General features: G+C 36.9%; 1 protein-coding gene across 1 annotated transcript in view; it reads right to left on the bottom strand.

The window, feature by feature from the left end:
- The window catches only part of DPYD (dihydropyrimidine dehydrogenase), a 348,521-nt gene that overhangs the window by 214,164 nt on the left and 115,502 nt on the right, over nt 1–18,855 (bottom strand). Inside the window, exon 8 of the mRNA XM_065656297.1 lies at nt 17,439–17,526. Coding sequence (XP_065512369.1) covers nt 17,439–17,526 — 88 coding nt within the window. The remainder of the gene's footprint in view (nt 1–17,438; nt 17,527–18,855) is intronic.

The following is an 18,855-nucleotide window of genomic DNA, read 5'->3' as shown; positions in this document are numbered from 1 at the left end:
CTTTTCTTGCTTGTATTTTTGCTCTGAGGGAGTGTAACGTCACTCTGGTTAGGGTGACAAGCTTCCTCACCCACTCCTGACCAAGAGACACTTCTGCCTGGGAAAACACTAATAATGAGTCTCTTTTGACATTGGATATTTATGCTGCCCTAGTGCCCTTTGCTGCATCCCTGGGTGATTTCTAACGAAGCCTTAATGCGATCCCATTAGTTATCCTGCAGCTTTGGGGACATCTAATATACACCCTGTCTGAGTGTGTACAGCTATGGATATAACCCCTACATTGCTCTGCTGCCTCCTCTTAACTCTTCTTACTGCTAATTCAGACATCAGGCTGGAATCTAGCTGAAGGGCAGGGCTTAAATATCCTTCTTGGTGCACACAAGAATAGTTTGTCCATCATCTGTGCAAAGTGCAAAGTGTCTTTATAATGAAGCATTCAAGAGCACTAGGCAAAATAAACAGTAGTCCTTTGTTCAGGCTTGTTTGCCTGAGCAATGTTTTACAGCCTTCAGGCCAAGATTTTCTTTTTATATCAGAAGAGAAAGCAATGTCATTTAGATGGCACAGAAGGTGAATCATAGGTTTCTTTTGCATAGGACTTATAAAATTACAGAGGCAGGTTATAAAAATATTATAGGGTGTTTTATAGGTGATATAATTGCAGTTATTTTTGATAATAAAAATCCGTTGAAATCAGGATTTGAATTACACATAAATGTAGCCATAGGGCTGCACTTCTAAAATCTCAGCTGAGTACTCGCTTCTCATCTAAAAATGAAACCAGGATTGAATAAGGAGCAGCCAATGCTACTCCTCTACAGTAAGAATAACTAATACAGAGGGAGTGAAACAAAAAGAGCTAGCAATGCATTTCCCCCCCAGCATATCAAGCAGGTTTTCATATGGAAGCAGTGGTCATCAATCACTACCTCATTACCAACCTGTCATCTGGGTTTAGGCTAAATGTATTCTGGCTTGCTGCCATACTAAATGTTCAATGAAACATCCTTAAGGCTCTCTACAAGTTCAGCTGAAGTCGCACATGCTATACATCAAAGAGGAACATTAGCGTTATCATAGCTTAATAAATAGTGCCATTCTGGCAATGTAATCCTGGGTTCTAGAGCTATCTTCCATTCCCAGTATTATACTGCTTAAGTAAACAATCTTGCTGTCTTGTGTGAAGTTTATTTAGTGATAAACGCATGTAAAGATAATTAGTCATACTGTTAGAGATACACTTCCATCCCAGCTGAAGAACATGAGCAAAAATAGCATAGGATTTTAAAAGCACACAATGACATAATGAACTTTATCTTGAAGCCTTAGTTCATAATTCTTGCATATTGTAGTTTATTATCCAAGTTTCACTGCACTGGAAGACAATGATGACAGTTGAAGGACCACAGATCACTGTCTTTTCAAAAAAACATTGGCTTGAATACAGGACTTTTGCATACCTCTGGGATGCAATACAGCCACTAAGATGACTACAAAATATATTTCGACATCTGTGAATACTACTTTCTTTGGGAATAACACCTGACTTTAGTGAGGATACTCATAATTAGTCATTCATTTCTATGCACTCTCTATTCCTGCATATACACAAAGGGCCACGCACCAAACTTACTGTTAGCAGTGCGTAATAATATAGGTTAAAAAGTTTACACCAATTTCATTTAAGCCAAACATTAGATGCAAAACACAGGGCTTCCATCTACTGTTTTGGCATTGTCCTGGTTTTGTTTAAAACAAGACCAGTTCTCTTTTGGTGAATTTTCCTTTTAGCTAAGTTCTTCTAAGTAACTGCACTTTTCTGAATTTGGCTGCATGTTTTTCAGACACTGTTCACTCTGGAGCTGATAACAGTAGTAATGACAGGCAGAAGAGCCCCAGGTTTAGACTTATTGCTATGGCAGCCAACGTCACTAATAAATTTTGCATGTCCCTTAAGTGAGAGGGGCGTACTTACAGGGAAAGGTGGACAGAACAGGTGACCAAAATTGACCAACTAAGTATTCCATCCCATACACATCATACACCCTATAAAAGTCTCATGCTCGATCTTCAACCATGGCCAGCATCTGAAGAGGACCCTGCCTGTCGTGCCTGTGATCTTAGGCCTAGTTCCCATCCCTGCATCCCTGAATCCAGTTCCGGTTTCCTGCTGAGTCCAACCCAGGACTTCTGGGTACCTCCCCTGCAGCCACGCCAGCTCCACCGCTGTGCTATGCCAGGAAATTCAAGATTGGTTTTGTATATTTTGTATTATCTTCTCCATTTATTAGTAGCATTAGTAAAGCATTTTCAACTTTTTTTTCCAACTTGTAAATCTCTCTCCCTTTTCCTCCTATTACCTTTCCTTAGTGGGGAGGGCAGAGGGTTAACAGAGAGCATCTGCCACGGTTTATTGTCACCCTGCAGTAAACGGTGACGAGTATATTCTCAAAAGTTATACATTCTTACAGTGCACTTTTTTTTTTTCAAAGATACTTTAAAAAGTATGCAAAAAATACATGTTGCATGTAAAAATCTCACTAGCTCCTTGACAAAACTGAGACTGTTCTCATAGGATCACAGCACTAAACAATTCCATCCTTAACCATAACCTTAATTCAGTGGCATTTTAGGTGTCTTCCACACTACTGTTAGGCAGCTTAATTCAGAAGCTGAAAGTAGTCACTAAGCACAACAACAAAAAAGGGCATTAAAAGATGTATCAGTTAAAGGTATACTATCATTTTCTTGTGTATATGGTGCACAACAAGGGAAGGGGAAAAACTGTGCTTGGCTTTCTACATACCTTTTTTAATAAAAGAAGCCTGCAAATGGACTTGCAGCAGGTCTGTCTGATAGCTTATAGACTTAGCTGCCTGACCAAGGAATTTGGATCCAGATCTTGAGTGCAGAAATTATCAGATTTACAATGTTTCTGACAGCTTTTGCTTCTGAAGTTTCAATTTGGCTGCTAGACTAAATTATTGCAACATCCATGTAGCATTACTATAAATTCTGATTGTCTGCTTCTTTAAGTTTGTTCGGGGTTTTTTGGTTTGGTTTGGTTTTTTTTCTTCCCTCTCCCTATAAATATACATGGGTCAGGATCCTGTGAGAGCTCAGTGGACTTAGTGTCCAGCTGTTCTTCCATATGTTCTCTAGGCCAACACCTGCTGCAGAGATACTACCAAGACCTCATGGTTGGCAAGCTGCTCTAATTCCACTCAGCTTGTAGGTTGAAAGGTCATTCCTTTAATGTAGTCAGTTTGTGGCTTCCACATTAAAGAGAGGGAGTTCCTATCACTGCTGGAGCTCTATTTTATGAAATTCAGTGACAGTAAAACCAGATGCCCTCCACTTTCATAACTGCTTTAACTGACTAGTACATCTTAGAAAAATAACTTCTAGGGCCTGATGAGAGGATGAGCCAACCTCTCCACAAACAAGAGAACCCTTTAACTCAAAGCTATGACATTACTCACAGACCCTACAGAACTGGCTGAAGGTATGATTTGAGGACAAGATTAATTTCCTCCTCTTTTTATTTCAGAGATACTATGAAAAGAGAATTGAAGACAAAGAGGCTTTTTTCTATTCTCTAACTCCCACTATAGAGAAGTCCGTAAGATCAAAACAAGATGAACAGAGCAGAGAAGGCTGTATGTGAAGAAAGCAAATGCTATTAGGAGAATCTAACAGGATCTTAAACAAAACTTTTGATAAACTATGATGACCTTAAGTAACTAAATACATTGTGACTACTATGCTGTAGCTCTTCAGCACTAAATTCCACAGACAAATCAGGGTGAGAAAATAGGTTCAAGGGACATGGCAAGTACATCATCCAATTTTACTAAAAATTGGCACACCTTATTAAAAACTTTACCAAGTTATACTTTCCTTCTATGATGGGAAAACATGTCCTTTTTCTGGCTGGAGTTTATACACATTTAAGTAATCAATGCCAAAACCCCAAAGGAAAAATATTTTAGATGCCTATTGGATTAGACAGAACAAAAAAGAAAGAAAGTGGATAAGTTATAAACAAATAATAGGTTTAGTTTTATGAAACAGCAGAGACCAGAATTTTCAAATATTCCCCACTGCAGAGAAGTGCTCCACAGTCACTGACCTGGCATAAGATGACAAAATGTGCAAGCAGGCTGTATATTTCCCCTGTCCCACCTTATCTATTTTGAAAGCTAGAGGAAAGGCAGTTTCCTCTAACACGGGAGTCAGGGCACTCCAACCTGTCTGAACAAATGTTGCAGTTTCATGGAGGTGAGTCTGCACCATCATTAGCTCTAATGTGATTTGAACTCCATGGCAGCTCTGAATAGAACCAAGGGACCTGACACCAGATCAACACACACAGACATGTACCACAGGAAAAATAAGGACACCTTATAAACCAAGGGCAGTCTACAAGACTACCCAGCAACAACAAGACCAGTCTAGAAGTGCGCAAAAGTAAAACCTCCAAGTCATTGTTCATTTTCAAACAAGCAGCTTACACAGGGAGAATTGGACCTTTGTTCATACAAACACATTTACAACAAATTTAACAAACTTTAGTGACTCTACCTTTTAGTGACACTAAAAATGAATTCATTTTCCTGATTTCAATGTTAAAATTGCATCAATATATTTTTTCACTTATATTTCTAAGAGAGAATCTTTTCTGTGCATATGTGCAGTTTGAACAGCTGTATATGATGCCAAATGCAAACATTTAAAGGAAGTTCCAGCATATTAAGTTTAACCCTCATTACTGTCTCTGACAGATGCAAGAATTGCAACCAGGTTGATTTTATGAACCAGTTAAATGATCTGTATTCAGAGCAACATTAAAAATCCTCATGACAAAGTGTTCTTGAACAAAAATACCCTGCCTGTGACACATCCTCTACGAGTAATGTGTTTTCATTTTTCACATGTTGCATCTCATTTATTTTATTCAGGCACACATAGTTACATCTACAAGATACGGTAAGCTTCCAATACCTTTGAAATAATAAATCATTTCTTACAGATGTTTTCACCCACCACAAGGCTGCTGCTCATTAATCAAACTTTATCAGTATCTATCACCGCCCAGTGTTAAACAGGAAAGGTACCTCATTTTGAGTTTTAACTTTTATTCACTGGTTAGTTCCTGACCCTTATACTACCATGTGCTTATTAGAAATATGGAAAGCCCTACTGCATGGCAGACCTTACTACAACGAGTTTTAGAAAGTGTGTTATGCAAGCAGAGGCATATTTCCCTTTGAGAACTGAAGGAAACAAAGTCAAGCTGCTTTTCAAACTGTCAACACAAATGCAACCACATTGTCTTCAAAGCTCTTTTGCAACACGTAAGTAAAATGTAACCATGTAAGCAAACTATTTCTGGTCTAGATCTTTTCATATCTGAAATGTTGAAATAAATATATATTAGACACTATGCAAGATCTGTTTCATTTTTGATAAATTATTAAAACTTCATTTCAGAAAATAGTATGTAGGATACAACACATCTTTAACAGCATAATCCTATGGGGGAAAATTTAAGGAAAATGCTACAATAGAAATAATAATTTATCTGATAAAAAATTTCATCTTCCTTGTGATCATTGAGAAATTGCCAGATTCATGCCAATAATGCAAAAAAAAATGCATTATTTAATTTGTTATTTTGGTCATTACACATCTTTTTCAAAACACTGGAATAGATACGAAATTTGGGGAAGCAGCACAAATTGCAAGTGCTTAGGAATGAATATTTCTGCAGCTCCAAGAAACAGGCTGAATGTTTGCCAGCAAGAACCACAGCACTTTTTTCAGTACTGAGCATTTTTATAGCCTTTTTAGAGCTAGGTCTCACTACTCTCGTTTGATAGTGCAGAAGAATGAAGAGTCAGTCAGGAGACCAATAGCCAGAGCCCAAGTCTCACTCTCAGCAGAGCATCACACCACACTGCTTCCCTCCAGTGACCTACTGTAGTGCATGATTTATATTTTTGCTATTAACCAAGTGAAAAGTTAAAGGTAATGAACATGGCTTCCAGTTAAAAACAACTACTATCTCCTGGTACAGCTGCAATTCACGCAACTCTTCTTTAACTAAACATTTTGTTTGCATATTCTATAGCTTTCTGAATGAACACTGAACGCCACACTTGTATCTATGATTATTCACTCTGCAAGGCGGATTAAGCACATTCCATTCTTGCAAGCATGGCAGGTCTACAGAAGTGACTGAGCTACAATGTGCATTTTCTATGCTTCAGTACAATAAAGGGCACATTCAGCACATGCAAGGGCCCATATTTGCATTTGAAAAATAAGGAACCAACTTGCCAGTATAGTGGGTGTATTAAGACACATCCCTATGATTTAAAAAGTGCTAAGATTTCAAAACTTCCTTTACTTAATTTTATTGGGCTTTCCAGTAAAAGCTGTGCACAAAGAAGGCATGGATTGTAACAATTAGTGGTGATTTCTTTAGATTCTATCTATTGGTGGAAGGAAATCAGGTTTTTAAATGCAAATTAACTCAAAGCTTTATTGTTAAGCAGCTACTACAGCAACAAAACAGGCAGGAACTTTATCCCAGTGATTAGTACAGACACCACAACTGAAAACCTTATGTTCCCTGCACCGAATGGGTGCTATGACAGCCTCCCTCAATTCTGCAAATTTCTTTCTGCTAGGAACAGGTGAGAACTCAAACTCTGAGTGTAAGGAGACGGGCAACTTAAAATTCCATGATGTAGGACAACTTTAGGACCTGTAGCAGTCCTGCACCCAAGCAAACCACGCCAACCCTAGCATAGCATGCTGTGCCCTGAGCTCCTCTGCTGAAGGGAGGAGGCTGCAGGAACTGGGCTCCCACACCAAGAGCTCTGCCAGCCCACCAGGAGCTGTGCGCAGAGCATGTGGGGACAAGCCACCTTGCCCAGGGGAAGATCGAATAATTAAAACTGCCTAAGATCTATTCAGAATAGGCACCACAACACTTCATGTTTTGGACTTTCCCTTTTCCCTTAGCCACCAAGCACAGTTGCAGAGTATCAAACTCAGGAGCCGCAAGCAATGTAAAAATGTAAACAGCTGCTATTTGGTTGCCCAAGTATGTAAAATCTTCTTGAGAACATTTTGATTGGTTTTGAAGCAACCTTTATCTAACTCTCTAAAGGTTAAGAAATCTTTTCCCAGATAAAAATTTAGCGATCATTTTTCACCTACAAAACATTTGTATTGAGCCATAATAGCAGCATCAAGCCTGTTTTCCAGCAAACAGAAAAGCAATCACGTACAAGTCACCCGTATATAGAAACAATTAATTGTGATATTTTCAATGTCTAGCTACTAAACAATATACTAACTATAAAAATAGAATAACTGTTTCTTTTAGAAGATATGTTTTGTTCTCATTTAAAAAATCCAATGTGTTAGAGAAAAAGCTATAAATATTGTACTGTCGAGAAATGGTCTTTGCTAATGGTTAATGATGTCATCTCAATTTAAATAACAACCCAGTACTGAAATTTCACTATCTACTAAACTGTTTAATGTATTTAAAAATACAAATCACACTCAAATAAACAGTCATCTATTATCATTAGTCACAAACCAACAATGAAATCTGCAGTGAGTTATACCATTTTCCATTACATCAATGAAACAATAACAAACAAAACCTTGACAATTCTTAGAACTGTAATAATACACCGCAAGTTTCTACTTGGTAAGTGACTAGTAATTTCAACACAATTGCAGTATTACTATTAAAGATTAATTGGATGAAACCTGTTGATCTTTAAATTCTCATTATTCATTTTTTCTTTCCTCCTATGAAACTAATCACCAAAGATCATTACAGGGAATGTTGAATCATCATAGTAGCTGTTGAATGCATTTTCACTTTTGCTAATGGTTCGTGTTCAGCTTACTACATTTTTAGCACAAATGAATGAACAATAGCCAAAGGATTTACTGTGAAAGAAAACACTGTCAATGTTTGGAAAATATTTTCCTTTGTTAGATAAACATGTAATTTGTATTAGCACTATCCGAACACTCTGAGCACTTAGTATGCTTATTTCTGTCTTCTAATCTTGTAAACATTGTTTTATAAAGACAATTTACAGTAAATCTAGCATTTATACACTGAAAGCAGTAACAGCACAAACAGTGAATCTTAATTACTGTATATACTCCACACCTTGTGACATCAGCAAAAAAGTGACAAATTTTGAATATGGTTTGGTACTATAAAACATGCACAGAAGACTATGTAAGTAACTTGACACACGAGGAATGTCAAATTTGACATCAAGCCTATAGGACACAGCAGTATGCGACACAAACCCAGATAAATATTTGCATTCCTGTTAACATTTCTTTAAAAGCACTTGCCATGTGATACATACTATAATATTTATATGCTGTATCCTAATTATGTACACTATTAACAATCATTAACATATGTATTGACACAATGTATTTTAATTTCACAGTAAAAGCAACCACATGACTGGCATCTCCGAAAAGTATAGATTAGAACACTAAAGAACAATTTTCAAGCATCGTGATCACAACAAGTAGTTCAAAAGCCTGGATAATCTCTATCCACTCAAAATTCAAGACACAGCAGCAAAAAATATTTACACAGCTTAGTTAAAGATTACTTACTAGAGTGAACATGTAAAATTTTCTTCTCAGATATTTGTTGACTTCAAAAACTACCATCCCATTAAAACTAGAGAGATCCGCGAGGCAGCGGATGTGCCTTCCCATTAGGGTAGAAGCTATTGTATTGGATAAGCAAATTACAAATACTATTGAAATAGGAAAGCTTTTCAATTAATGCCTTGAGTCTGAAGGAAGGACTGAGGGATTCCTCAGGCACAGACCACAGATAAGGAAGGCTACAGGTCTCAGAAGACCCTCGGACTGCAAATCCTGCCCAGACAAACAGAACCACTAGTGAATGTGCCCCAAGAGACACGAAGGACCAAAACTGGCCTCAAGCACACCCAGGTGTCAGGATTTTGCCCTGAAATGAGGTAACTGCCCTTCATTACACCAAACTAGGTGTAGGACAATCTAGGACGATCAGCAAAGGCCTGACTACCAAGCAATGACAGAAAGGGAAGCAGATGACTGTGAAAGACAAGAGAACCACCAGGTCAAACTGGAGCCTGGAGCCCTGCCCGTGCCCACCAGTGGCTTCCTAGGGGCCAGTCTCCCAACGCAGAGCAGGTGCAGAGCAAGAACCTTTCCTAAAGCAATCTCTAAGTGTCCTTCAACAAGTGCTACATACCCACCACACAAATCCAGGTTTTGTCTTAACTTGTCAATTCAATTCATCAAGTAGATACAGCGCTTGTTGAGTAGACAGTGAAAGGAACACGAGTTATATTTATGAGACGTAAATGTGTACAGGAAGACTTCAAAAAAGTGCTTGCCATCTTCTCACCAATAACTGGCACTAAACAGTGAGATTTTGATACACTTCCCACTTCTGTACAATCTTTAAAAAAAAAAAAAAAAAAGCAGCAAACCTAGGTTTTTAACCAGCCTTTTATTCTTCATAAGCAAGATGAAGTAAGGAACTTCTAAACCTATTATTTAAATTTTGTGCTGTATCAGTCCTCCTATAGTATTAGGTAGAATAAAGCTTAAAAAAGTGTCTGATTGCATTAAATACATATTGGACCACAAACACATTCCTTACAAGGGAAGAGACCTCAGCTAAATGGATGTGGCACCAAAATGGCAGCATAACTAATACTTCTACATCTAAAAGATAAAAGCAATTGACTCATGGAGTGAACATTTCAAAACAATAGGTGAGCAAGCAAAGCTCTTTCCTTTAGGTGTAAAGCACTGAAATGCTTAACTTCAGAATTTGAAAATGCAATATCTAACATTACCATTTTGTTAAATACTTTATTCTTATGTACTTCTCAAACAACAAAATGGTTAAAAATAAATGCTTGAATAAACTTCAGAAAAGTGCTAAATAATGTTAGATGAATTAATTTGCTAAGATATTAAAAAATCTAGCTACTCTTAAAACAATATGAATCAAATTGATTCTATCATTATATTTAGATGAGCATTTATTCAGGGAAACTGTCCAGCATATTAGAAAGAGACAGGAGAGTGTTTTGTAAAACATGTGCAATAGAGATTGTTATGCTAAGTAGTTTTTTTGATAGGAAAGATAAGTAAATAAGAGCATGAAAATCTGTGTAATTTGCAAGTGAATAACTTAAGGATGCCCAAGGGCAGATTATTAGTATTTTTTGAAAGTGTCCTAAGACTATTAATAATAAATAAGCTGGTTTGTGCATCTGAGCCCTAAAAGCTTTCAGCTGCCTACTGCTTCCAATATTCCACTGATAACCAGAGCAGTAGTGAGGACAACAGAACTGGAAGAACAGCTTTCTACAAATGCCAATAGTAGAAAAAGATGCCTCAAGCATAAAAAAACCTTGGATGTATGTACATTGTTGGTTTCCAGGAAAGATACTGTACTGGGAATAAAAGCAAGTCCAGACATCTGTTATAAGCATGCAAGAACAGGTTCTTTCACAGAGTTCCTTTTCTAATATAACTATTTTCCTTTTCATTTTTAATAACATTTTTTTAAAGAGTAGCAGAAGATGAGAATAATGTTAATATTGAGGACTAACGAGTTCAGTATTAGAACCAATTTATGGTGCAATTTGTTTATCATACTCTTCACGAGAGACCTGAAAAACTTAAGAAATATGGTGTTATAGAAGGGTACATTCCATTCATTCTCCAAGCTGCGAGTGTGAGCTAAGGCTCTCCAGAATGCAGATTGTAAAGAAGTCCTGGACTTGACTTCTTCCTTGGGACTTAATTTCAAGCAGTTGCAGTTCAATGTGCGGTTTTGATCCTGTCCTGTACTAAATTGCAAAAGCATCTATCACTAGCCTTCTCAGGGATCTTTATTTTTAAAAAAAAGTGTAAAAAAATATTCAAGTTACTGTAAGGCAATTAGGAAATATTTTGAATTGCCTTTGTCCAAATCCTGCCACTGCTCTTCGTCACTATTGCTCTTCAAACTGTTTAAAGTACTCCCTCTGACTTCATCACTCATCTTGATGATTTCATTCTCATTGTATCTAATAACAAAGTCTCTCGGCTTTTTGCAGCTAAATAGATTTGAATATTTTGTTTTGTCACAGTAAAATGTAATTGCAAGTGTTTTCTCTGGCTCTGCAGTCTGTATTACCTTTGACTGCATAAGGATTCTGATGCCTAAAAGGCCATTGTTGTCACCATTTAAAATCCTGGAGTGAAAGCATCATCTTTGCAAGATTCTGAGACAGCGACAACCCTTGTCTACAAGTGTCAAAAAAACAACACAGAAAATAAGCTAGGCACACATTTATTTTGAGTATCTAGCTGATCATGTTTCCAACATCATTCTTTCCTTCGCTACCTTCCAACTTATTATTTTTCTCCCCTGCTTGTTGTGTTTTACCTGGTCTTCATGCTTCAGCTTCCTTGCAGCTAAAACTGTATCACCTATGAACTGTCACACTACTTATGAAATTATAAAAAAATACAAAACAACACCAAAAAACCTCCAAAAACAGACCTGAAGATCCTAAGAGCCTAAGGCTGTGCAATGCTTGTACTACAGTTCTATCTTTAACCAAGATGCACTATATTTTACATGACTTGCTACACTACCCCTGAGTCAAACAGGTCTTCGCAAAGAGGCCTAAAAGCATAATTTTAGGGAACGTCTTAAATGCCAAGAAACAGAAAACAATTCTGAAAAACAACCAACCAATAGATAAATCCTGGATATGTTTTCAAATGACTGTGCCTCTAAACCTTTCCCTTTGAAGGTGATAAGTGAAGTAGTAAGTGAAGAGAAAAAGGTAACTCAGAAATACATGATAAAACAAAACCAGAGAAGCAAACAAATAAAAGTCTGTTCATAACCCGAAAAGAAATCTATTTTGAATATGACATATTTCCTCCATAAATGTCTGTGCTGGCCATGGGCCTACAGGCCCCATATGTACATTTCATGTCCTCCAAATTTAGTTTATGAATCAGGAGTACGATGCACAATTTTTTCCTATAGCACAAGCAAAATGAACATCTGTTCACTTTTTGCCACGTAGGTTTATATCTTTGTGGGTGGGTGTGAACAGAGCTCTTGATGTGTAATATTCTTCCCATCTGCACACCAGGTGGCACTGCATAGTTAATCAGAAGATAATAACAGGCATGAGGAGATTACTTACTTTTTGGGGAAGAGACAGTAAATCAATCTCACAGGGGTTTTTTAAAAAACAAGGTACATCAATGCTTGGACTTTTAATTTCTTTTTTTGGTGTGTAATTTCATTCCAATCAATGGAATCATCTGATTATATTATTGTTTGAATGCTATGTTAATTAACTATGAATGACTGCAATTATCACAAAGGTTCTTTCCACAGGGGATTTCATTTTTCCTTTTTTTACGTATGGTTTTAACCCTTGCAAGCATGACATACTGTTTAAGATACCACCAAGCAACAATCTGCTTGGATTTACTCCGTATGTTCATCTAACCTCCATTTCACAGTATTTAATAGAACCTCTGAATACCCTACTGCAATAAAATTGACTTTACAGCAATTCTAACATCACAAGATGGAGGAAGAAACAAGAAAGCTTTATTACTAGCTGCATTTGCCCTGCAATGAGAAGTTAACTAGAAAGTTGGTTAGTGCTGCAAGTTTAAGCCTATGGACACCAAACTTAAAGTGAAAGCAATTTCTGGGAATAATGAGGGCCTGAGATTTTTTTAAAATATTTTACCAAATAAAATAATCTTTGAAGATATATTTGTATCTGATCTTTCTATGAAGAGAACATAAATGTTATATAAAACCCCTATGTTATAATAAAATGTTATAGAATAAGGACAGATGTTTGTGTGAAAGTCTTCAGAAAATATGTTTCTGGTGATAGCCTTTCTATATATTTGTTTGAATGCCACATGAAACATGTCCTTAAATACTTTAAATATTTAGGTCATTCATTTTCAGTCAATTAAACAATTATATAAAAATTGTTTTGTATTTTCTTCTTCAAAAAGAGTACATAAGGCTTTGTGGAGTCTTAAAAGGCAGAACCACAGAATCCTGTTTTCCAAAGAATGTAGCTGAACTTCAAGAAGGATGAGTAATAAAAGTATTTCTGCATTTGCTCTGATAGCCAAGAGACATACACACAGACATTTTTTGTAAAAATTGTAAGTGTTCTACCCTGAAAATCAACCAAGAGACACAGTAACACAAAGCATTCAGACTACTCTGTTCTCGGCAAGATACCCTTCGCTGCCTTACTCTGCTGTCTCTGAGGACCATGTGCTCCCTCCCCCAGCCCCTCACTCCATCATCGATTTCTCCTTTTGCTCTCAGCATGCCAATTCTCTATTACCCTGAGTCTCTGTGGTGTTTACAGGAAGCAGCAACTGATGCAAGACTTTTTTTTTTTAATAGCAAAACTTTCAAGTTGATTTGTCACCTTAATCGCAAATTCTTCACAACCATTTCTTATCAAATAGCAGAGCTGATTCTAGGTACAGTAAGTTGAATGTAATCTATAAAATCTGGAAAGGATTGGTTTTTTTCCAAATATAGTTTTGGAGGTTAATTTTAAAACTTTGAAAGTACATTTGGGAGATTTAATTCCTATTCATTAATGTTTGTGAACAGCAAAATAAAAGCAAAATACTTGTAACTGGAAGATAAACAGAATTTTAAAATGAAAATTGTAAGGACTAATTCTTAATCAACATTTTTTGTTGCCCATTGAAATAAGACTAAGTTTAGAAATTGCACCAATGTAAATGACAATGAAAAGAGAACTAAAAAAAAATTTAGTAGAGAATCCTAGTATATATATTGTACAGGTTGTTCCTCCCTTTCGCTGCTACCTTTCAGTCATCTGAAAAAATTCTCATGCATGCTATTGTCTACCAGTACCTTTGATGTGAGAAACTGAGACTCATGGGCTAATCTCTAATACTTATGTTAGCTGTAATTTGAAGTCAGGACTTCTGGAGAAAAACAGAAGAATGGTCTATCTCTCAGGTCCTTGTATGCAAAACACAAGATAATGTCTGTTGCCAGATGTTGCAAAATATACATCTTTGTAGAGAGGAAACTGAGAGGACACAAGAGTAAATTATGGACACAGAAGAGACAATTCACATATCGATCCTCTAAAAATAAACAGAAGTACAGCATTAAGAACCAGTTGGATGAAACAGAGTTCAGTTAAGACAAAAACCAAGAGATTGGAGGAAAGAACTACCACAAGGAAAAAAGGGTAACAGCCAGTCCTGTGACTGAGATTCACCTAGGATTTGTTTTGAGGTTCTGCTCCCATTAGAAGGCAGTGTTGGTTTCCAGTGTGCCATTATCTAGATTGACCTCCTTCATTACCACTTACCCAGGTAACTATGAAAGCTTTTCCTCAGATCTAGTCTTCACTAGTTCAACATATGTCCTTGTAACCCCAAATTCCACATCAGTCTCTGCAACATTATACACACAGCCAGAGCCTAACTAGGAAACATAAGATGGTGCAAAATAAAATAGTATGAAGGTGAGGTGTGACTCAAATTGAAACTCCAGAAGTTGCCAAAGGTTGGTGACACATACTGGCTATCTGTTCATTTTCAAGTCTAGTACAAGGTGTTTTTCTGAGATTTAAACAGTGACTTAAATGCACCAGACCTACAGACTGAAGAGATTCTTTCACCTTAAGACAAATCATCATAGTCTCAATGCCCCAGTAAGCAAACACTTGAAGCTAAGCATATTTTTTATTATTATTTATTTTAAAGTAAGGGTGTTAACGTGTATCCTTGTGGGAACTTCTTAGGAATTCTTTACCCTTCTGCTCTGAAACAGAGCAAATACATTGACTAGAGCATAGTTTTAATACCTTTCCAAACAGCTCTCAAAAAAAGCCTTTGCTATTCATTTTTATTCAATATGGTCACTTGCTAGAAGTGATCAAACCCCAGTCACCTATGCTTTCCCTTCCATAGACCCAGCTAAGGAGTGTATCTTCCCTACCTCACACAACTTTACCACAGAGCAATATATTTTTCCTGATGCATAACTGTGTGGAAAACAGCTTTCAAAGTTCTCTTTGCATCTCCACTTGCCCTTGAGTATTTGGCTGTCTACAAGTGCCCTTCATTTTAATGAATCATGTGTACTCTTGTACAACCCTGACTGATAAATTCTTGAGTTCCATCTCATTTGTAAGACTAAAGGTGTGCTCTTCAAAAATCCCTGGCTATGAAAAAATCCTCTCACAGTGTACCCCCTGGTCCCATCAGGGACTTCCTCTTCTTGTACATACCCATTCACATTTACTTTCTTCGACTAATAGGGAAAATTGAAAGCTAACGTATTTATTTTCCATCACAGTATAGATTCATTCAGAAGCAAATTACAAAAAACAAACAAACAACAACAAAAAATCACCCACCTTCTACTTCTATTTTATGTAGGTAGTGCTCTCTAATTATTTTGTTCCCATGATGCAGGGTAATGTTCAAATGTGACATTTCACTGAATAGATGTTTGTTCAGTAGGCAACAAACACAAGAAGAAATACAATACAGACTTATTATGGAAAAACTGCTGCTGTTGAGAGTTTATAACTGCTCCATTGCATTAATATAGCTAACTCCAGAAATCTGTGACCCCTTGGATTGTCCTCCATCTTCAGTACCAGTATGCAAGGCCACACTACTATCTAGGGTCTTACACAGTACTGTAAAGCAGAGATGATAGGCAGACATGGGAGGTAGAAAGAGGGACCAACTTCATCATAAATGCAAGGTAGCTTCCAGTAACAAAACTTTGTAGGAACACATAATCCTTCATTAGCATTTTTACCCTCTGTTTCTTAATACAATCAGTGAACATATGGTTTACAGGAGAATTACGCTTCAGATACCTTCTCTTGTTTATTAAAATTCTGGCTTTGTCCCTTTACCTAGCACTTGTATGGCACAATGTTGTCTATATACATTTCTAACCAAAAATATTTTATATTAGGATAACTCTATTAAGGTCAGAAAAATAAACTCACATACATAAAGCAAACATTACAATCCTATGGGTAAAGTACTCAGTGGTCATTTTTGCTAACATTTAACCAAACTGTTATTTTAAATTTATGAGCCAGAAACGCAAGGGAATCATGCTGACGTTCCAAAAATGACTGATAATTTTTTCCTAAATGCTAGACTCTTGGAAAACAAATGTTTATTTATTAAACCATCCCTCATTGGTGAGATTTCACAAAGCAGTTTGAAAGACATAGATTGAAACAAAAAAGAAGATAAGCTGGACCTTTGCCTCATATACAATTAGATCAAAATATGACACATTAGAAATTCCTATACATGGAAGGTCTCGAACAATGTGAGGATTTAGGATTATATAAATCACAACACTGTGTACTACAATCACATGACAGAATAGACCTGCAGAGCTTATTATACTGCAGACCCAGATGGTAAACAACAGTTGTCGCTGAACTAAGAATTACATCTCAGTAATCAATAATAGGAAGGAGGAACAGTTGGACAACTTGTTTCCTATTATGTTCACTTAGGCAACGTCTAGATCAATAAAGAGCATTAAGCCTCATACCAACTGCAGACGATGCCTGCTCAACATGCCTATCATATGGTAGCGATGGGTCCAGCTGTACTTCAAAATACTTGTAAATGGATAACAATTCTAATCTAACATTAAAAAGAAACACTGATTCAAACAGCAGGCAGGTGTAGGACTTCTTAAGCATATGAGAGAAGAGAGACCTATGATGCCAGTTTTAGTATAAGTCAAAGTCAGCTTATTTTGTTAACCCATCCCATAATTATATTTCACTCCAGTCTATCTGAAGGATGTTACATGTTTTATATGGAGAAAAGAAAAAGAGCAAGCAAGCATGATATCACTGGCTTACATATAGACTCAGTAATTATGGGGGTATAGTAAGCTGTTTGCGAAAATTGAAAACTGAACTCGTGTATCGCTCTAGGCCAACGCAACAATTATATAAGACTAATTTTTTAGTTCCTCCTTTTTTAGCTATTTAAACAAACAATACATCAACTCATTCAGCTATATTCTTGTCTTTTGTCTTATTTAAAAATTTATCATATAAGTTTGAAAATTTTAACAAGTAACTCTCTTAAGACATCTAGCTTTAGCTTCCTGGTTTTTAAATTTTCCACACTTTCATAATGCATCAAATTAAAGCTGTCTCACATCATGTTATTAACACAGATGCAACTTCCAGTTGATTCTTAGACAGACATTCAATTTCAGGATGACAAAACACAGGACAGTGAGCTCTTCTTACCTATGCCAATAAAGACCACTTCATAGCCATCTTCTTTCAAGGTACGGAGTGTCATACCATCCATTGCAAGTCCTTTACTAAAAATTATCTGAAAGAATTAAAGATTACTTGCTTTTAATGTGATAATGTGAAAATAATTTCTATTGTGTCTTGCATACAGACATCTCGCAGGATCTTCTAGTGAACAAAGGATTTTTTTTTTTTTCCCCCCCCAAGCCACGCTAAAAAGGCCAGATTGGCTCTGATTTAAACAACTGACCCAAACTAGATATGGATAAAATATACCTTCAGATCATCCTCACGTGGGCAAGCACAGGCTAGCTTAGTTTCTGTTGTAAGCTAAAACAGTTAAAGCAAGCTAAACAAACAAATGAAGCCTGTCTATGGAACGCAATACTGAAGTAAAGCTGAAAACGGCAGTTTTCTACTGCAAATAAATTGCTGTATTCGGTGCTGACTACAAAAGGTTGTATTCCCAATTGAAAATTAGAATTTAAGAAACGTGAAGTGGAAGCAAGAGCCTTCTTTAGGGAATATGCGCTAAAAGGAACAATCACCCAGCACACCAACCAAAAAACAAGCAGTTTCGGTTATTGTAGAAACATTAGCGCAAGTACGAGCCTCTTACAGAGAAACAAAGAAAATAAAAGACATGAAACTATTCTGTATTAACAGGGGTTCCGAACAGAAAACCAAGCAATGTTTTCCTGCACAGTATTAGGCACTTGGTAGGCCTCCAATTGCGCAGCATGCAATGCCAGTCCAAAGGAAGGATGGCGTTGCTTTGTCCTGCACCCTCAAAGCTCACAGCCTGAATTTTGCTCTGAAACCACCAGTTACGCCAAAAAACCTCAGTGAAGCCAATGCTGGTTTTGTGGATTCAGAAAACCTGTGTGCAAAAGACTGGGCCAGAGATAGCACTAACTCTGAAGAAGGTTTTGTGCAAATTACAGCATGGTCTACTTTCTCGTAATGAAGCAGACTGTTCTGTGTGGTAAACTAACAAAGGTTTTCAAAACTGTGAATGAGATCGGTTTTGATTTAAACTTGCAATTGTTTAATTCTAATTTAGAGATGCAGTGATTGGCATTAATTTATTAAAGGAAATAAGTCACAGTAATAAAAATGCACCTATAATCTGTACTTGTTTCTGTTCAACAACTACTCACTTCCAGAAGCAAAAGCTGAAAAATATTTGTAATATTCCACCACCATTCCTGCTTTGAGCAGCTGCTGCACGGGTTGAACAACTACAGCTGTTACAGGAGTGAGATGGGGACGAGAGTTTTCTGCGTGTTCAGCAAACCAACGATAGCGGTCTCCTGTGTAGAGGTCATACAATTGAAGATACACATACCCTTTGCTCATCTCTCCTAACCCCAAGGCTTTTGAGCACACAAAGCATTGTGTGATACCT

This window comes from Caloenas nicobarica, chromosome Z, assembly GCF_036013445.1.
Source record: "Caloenas nicobarica isolate bCalNic1 chromosome Z, bCalNic1.hap1, whole genome shotgun sequence".
Classification (NCBI taxonomy): Eukaryota; Metazoa; Chordata; class Aves; order Columbiformes; family Columbidae; genus Caloenas; species Caloenas nicobarica.
This window is presented reverse-complemented; position numbering and strand designations above follow the sequence as displayed.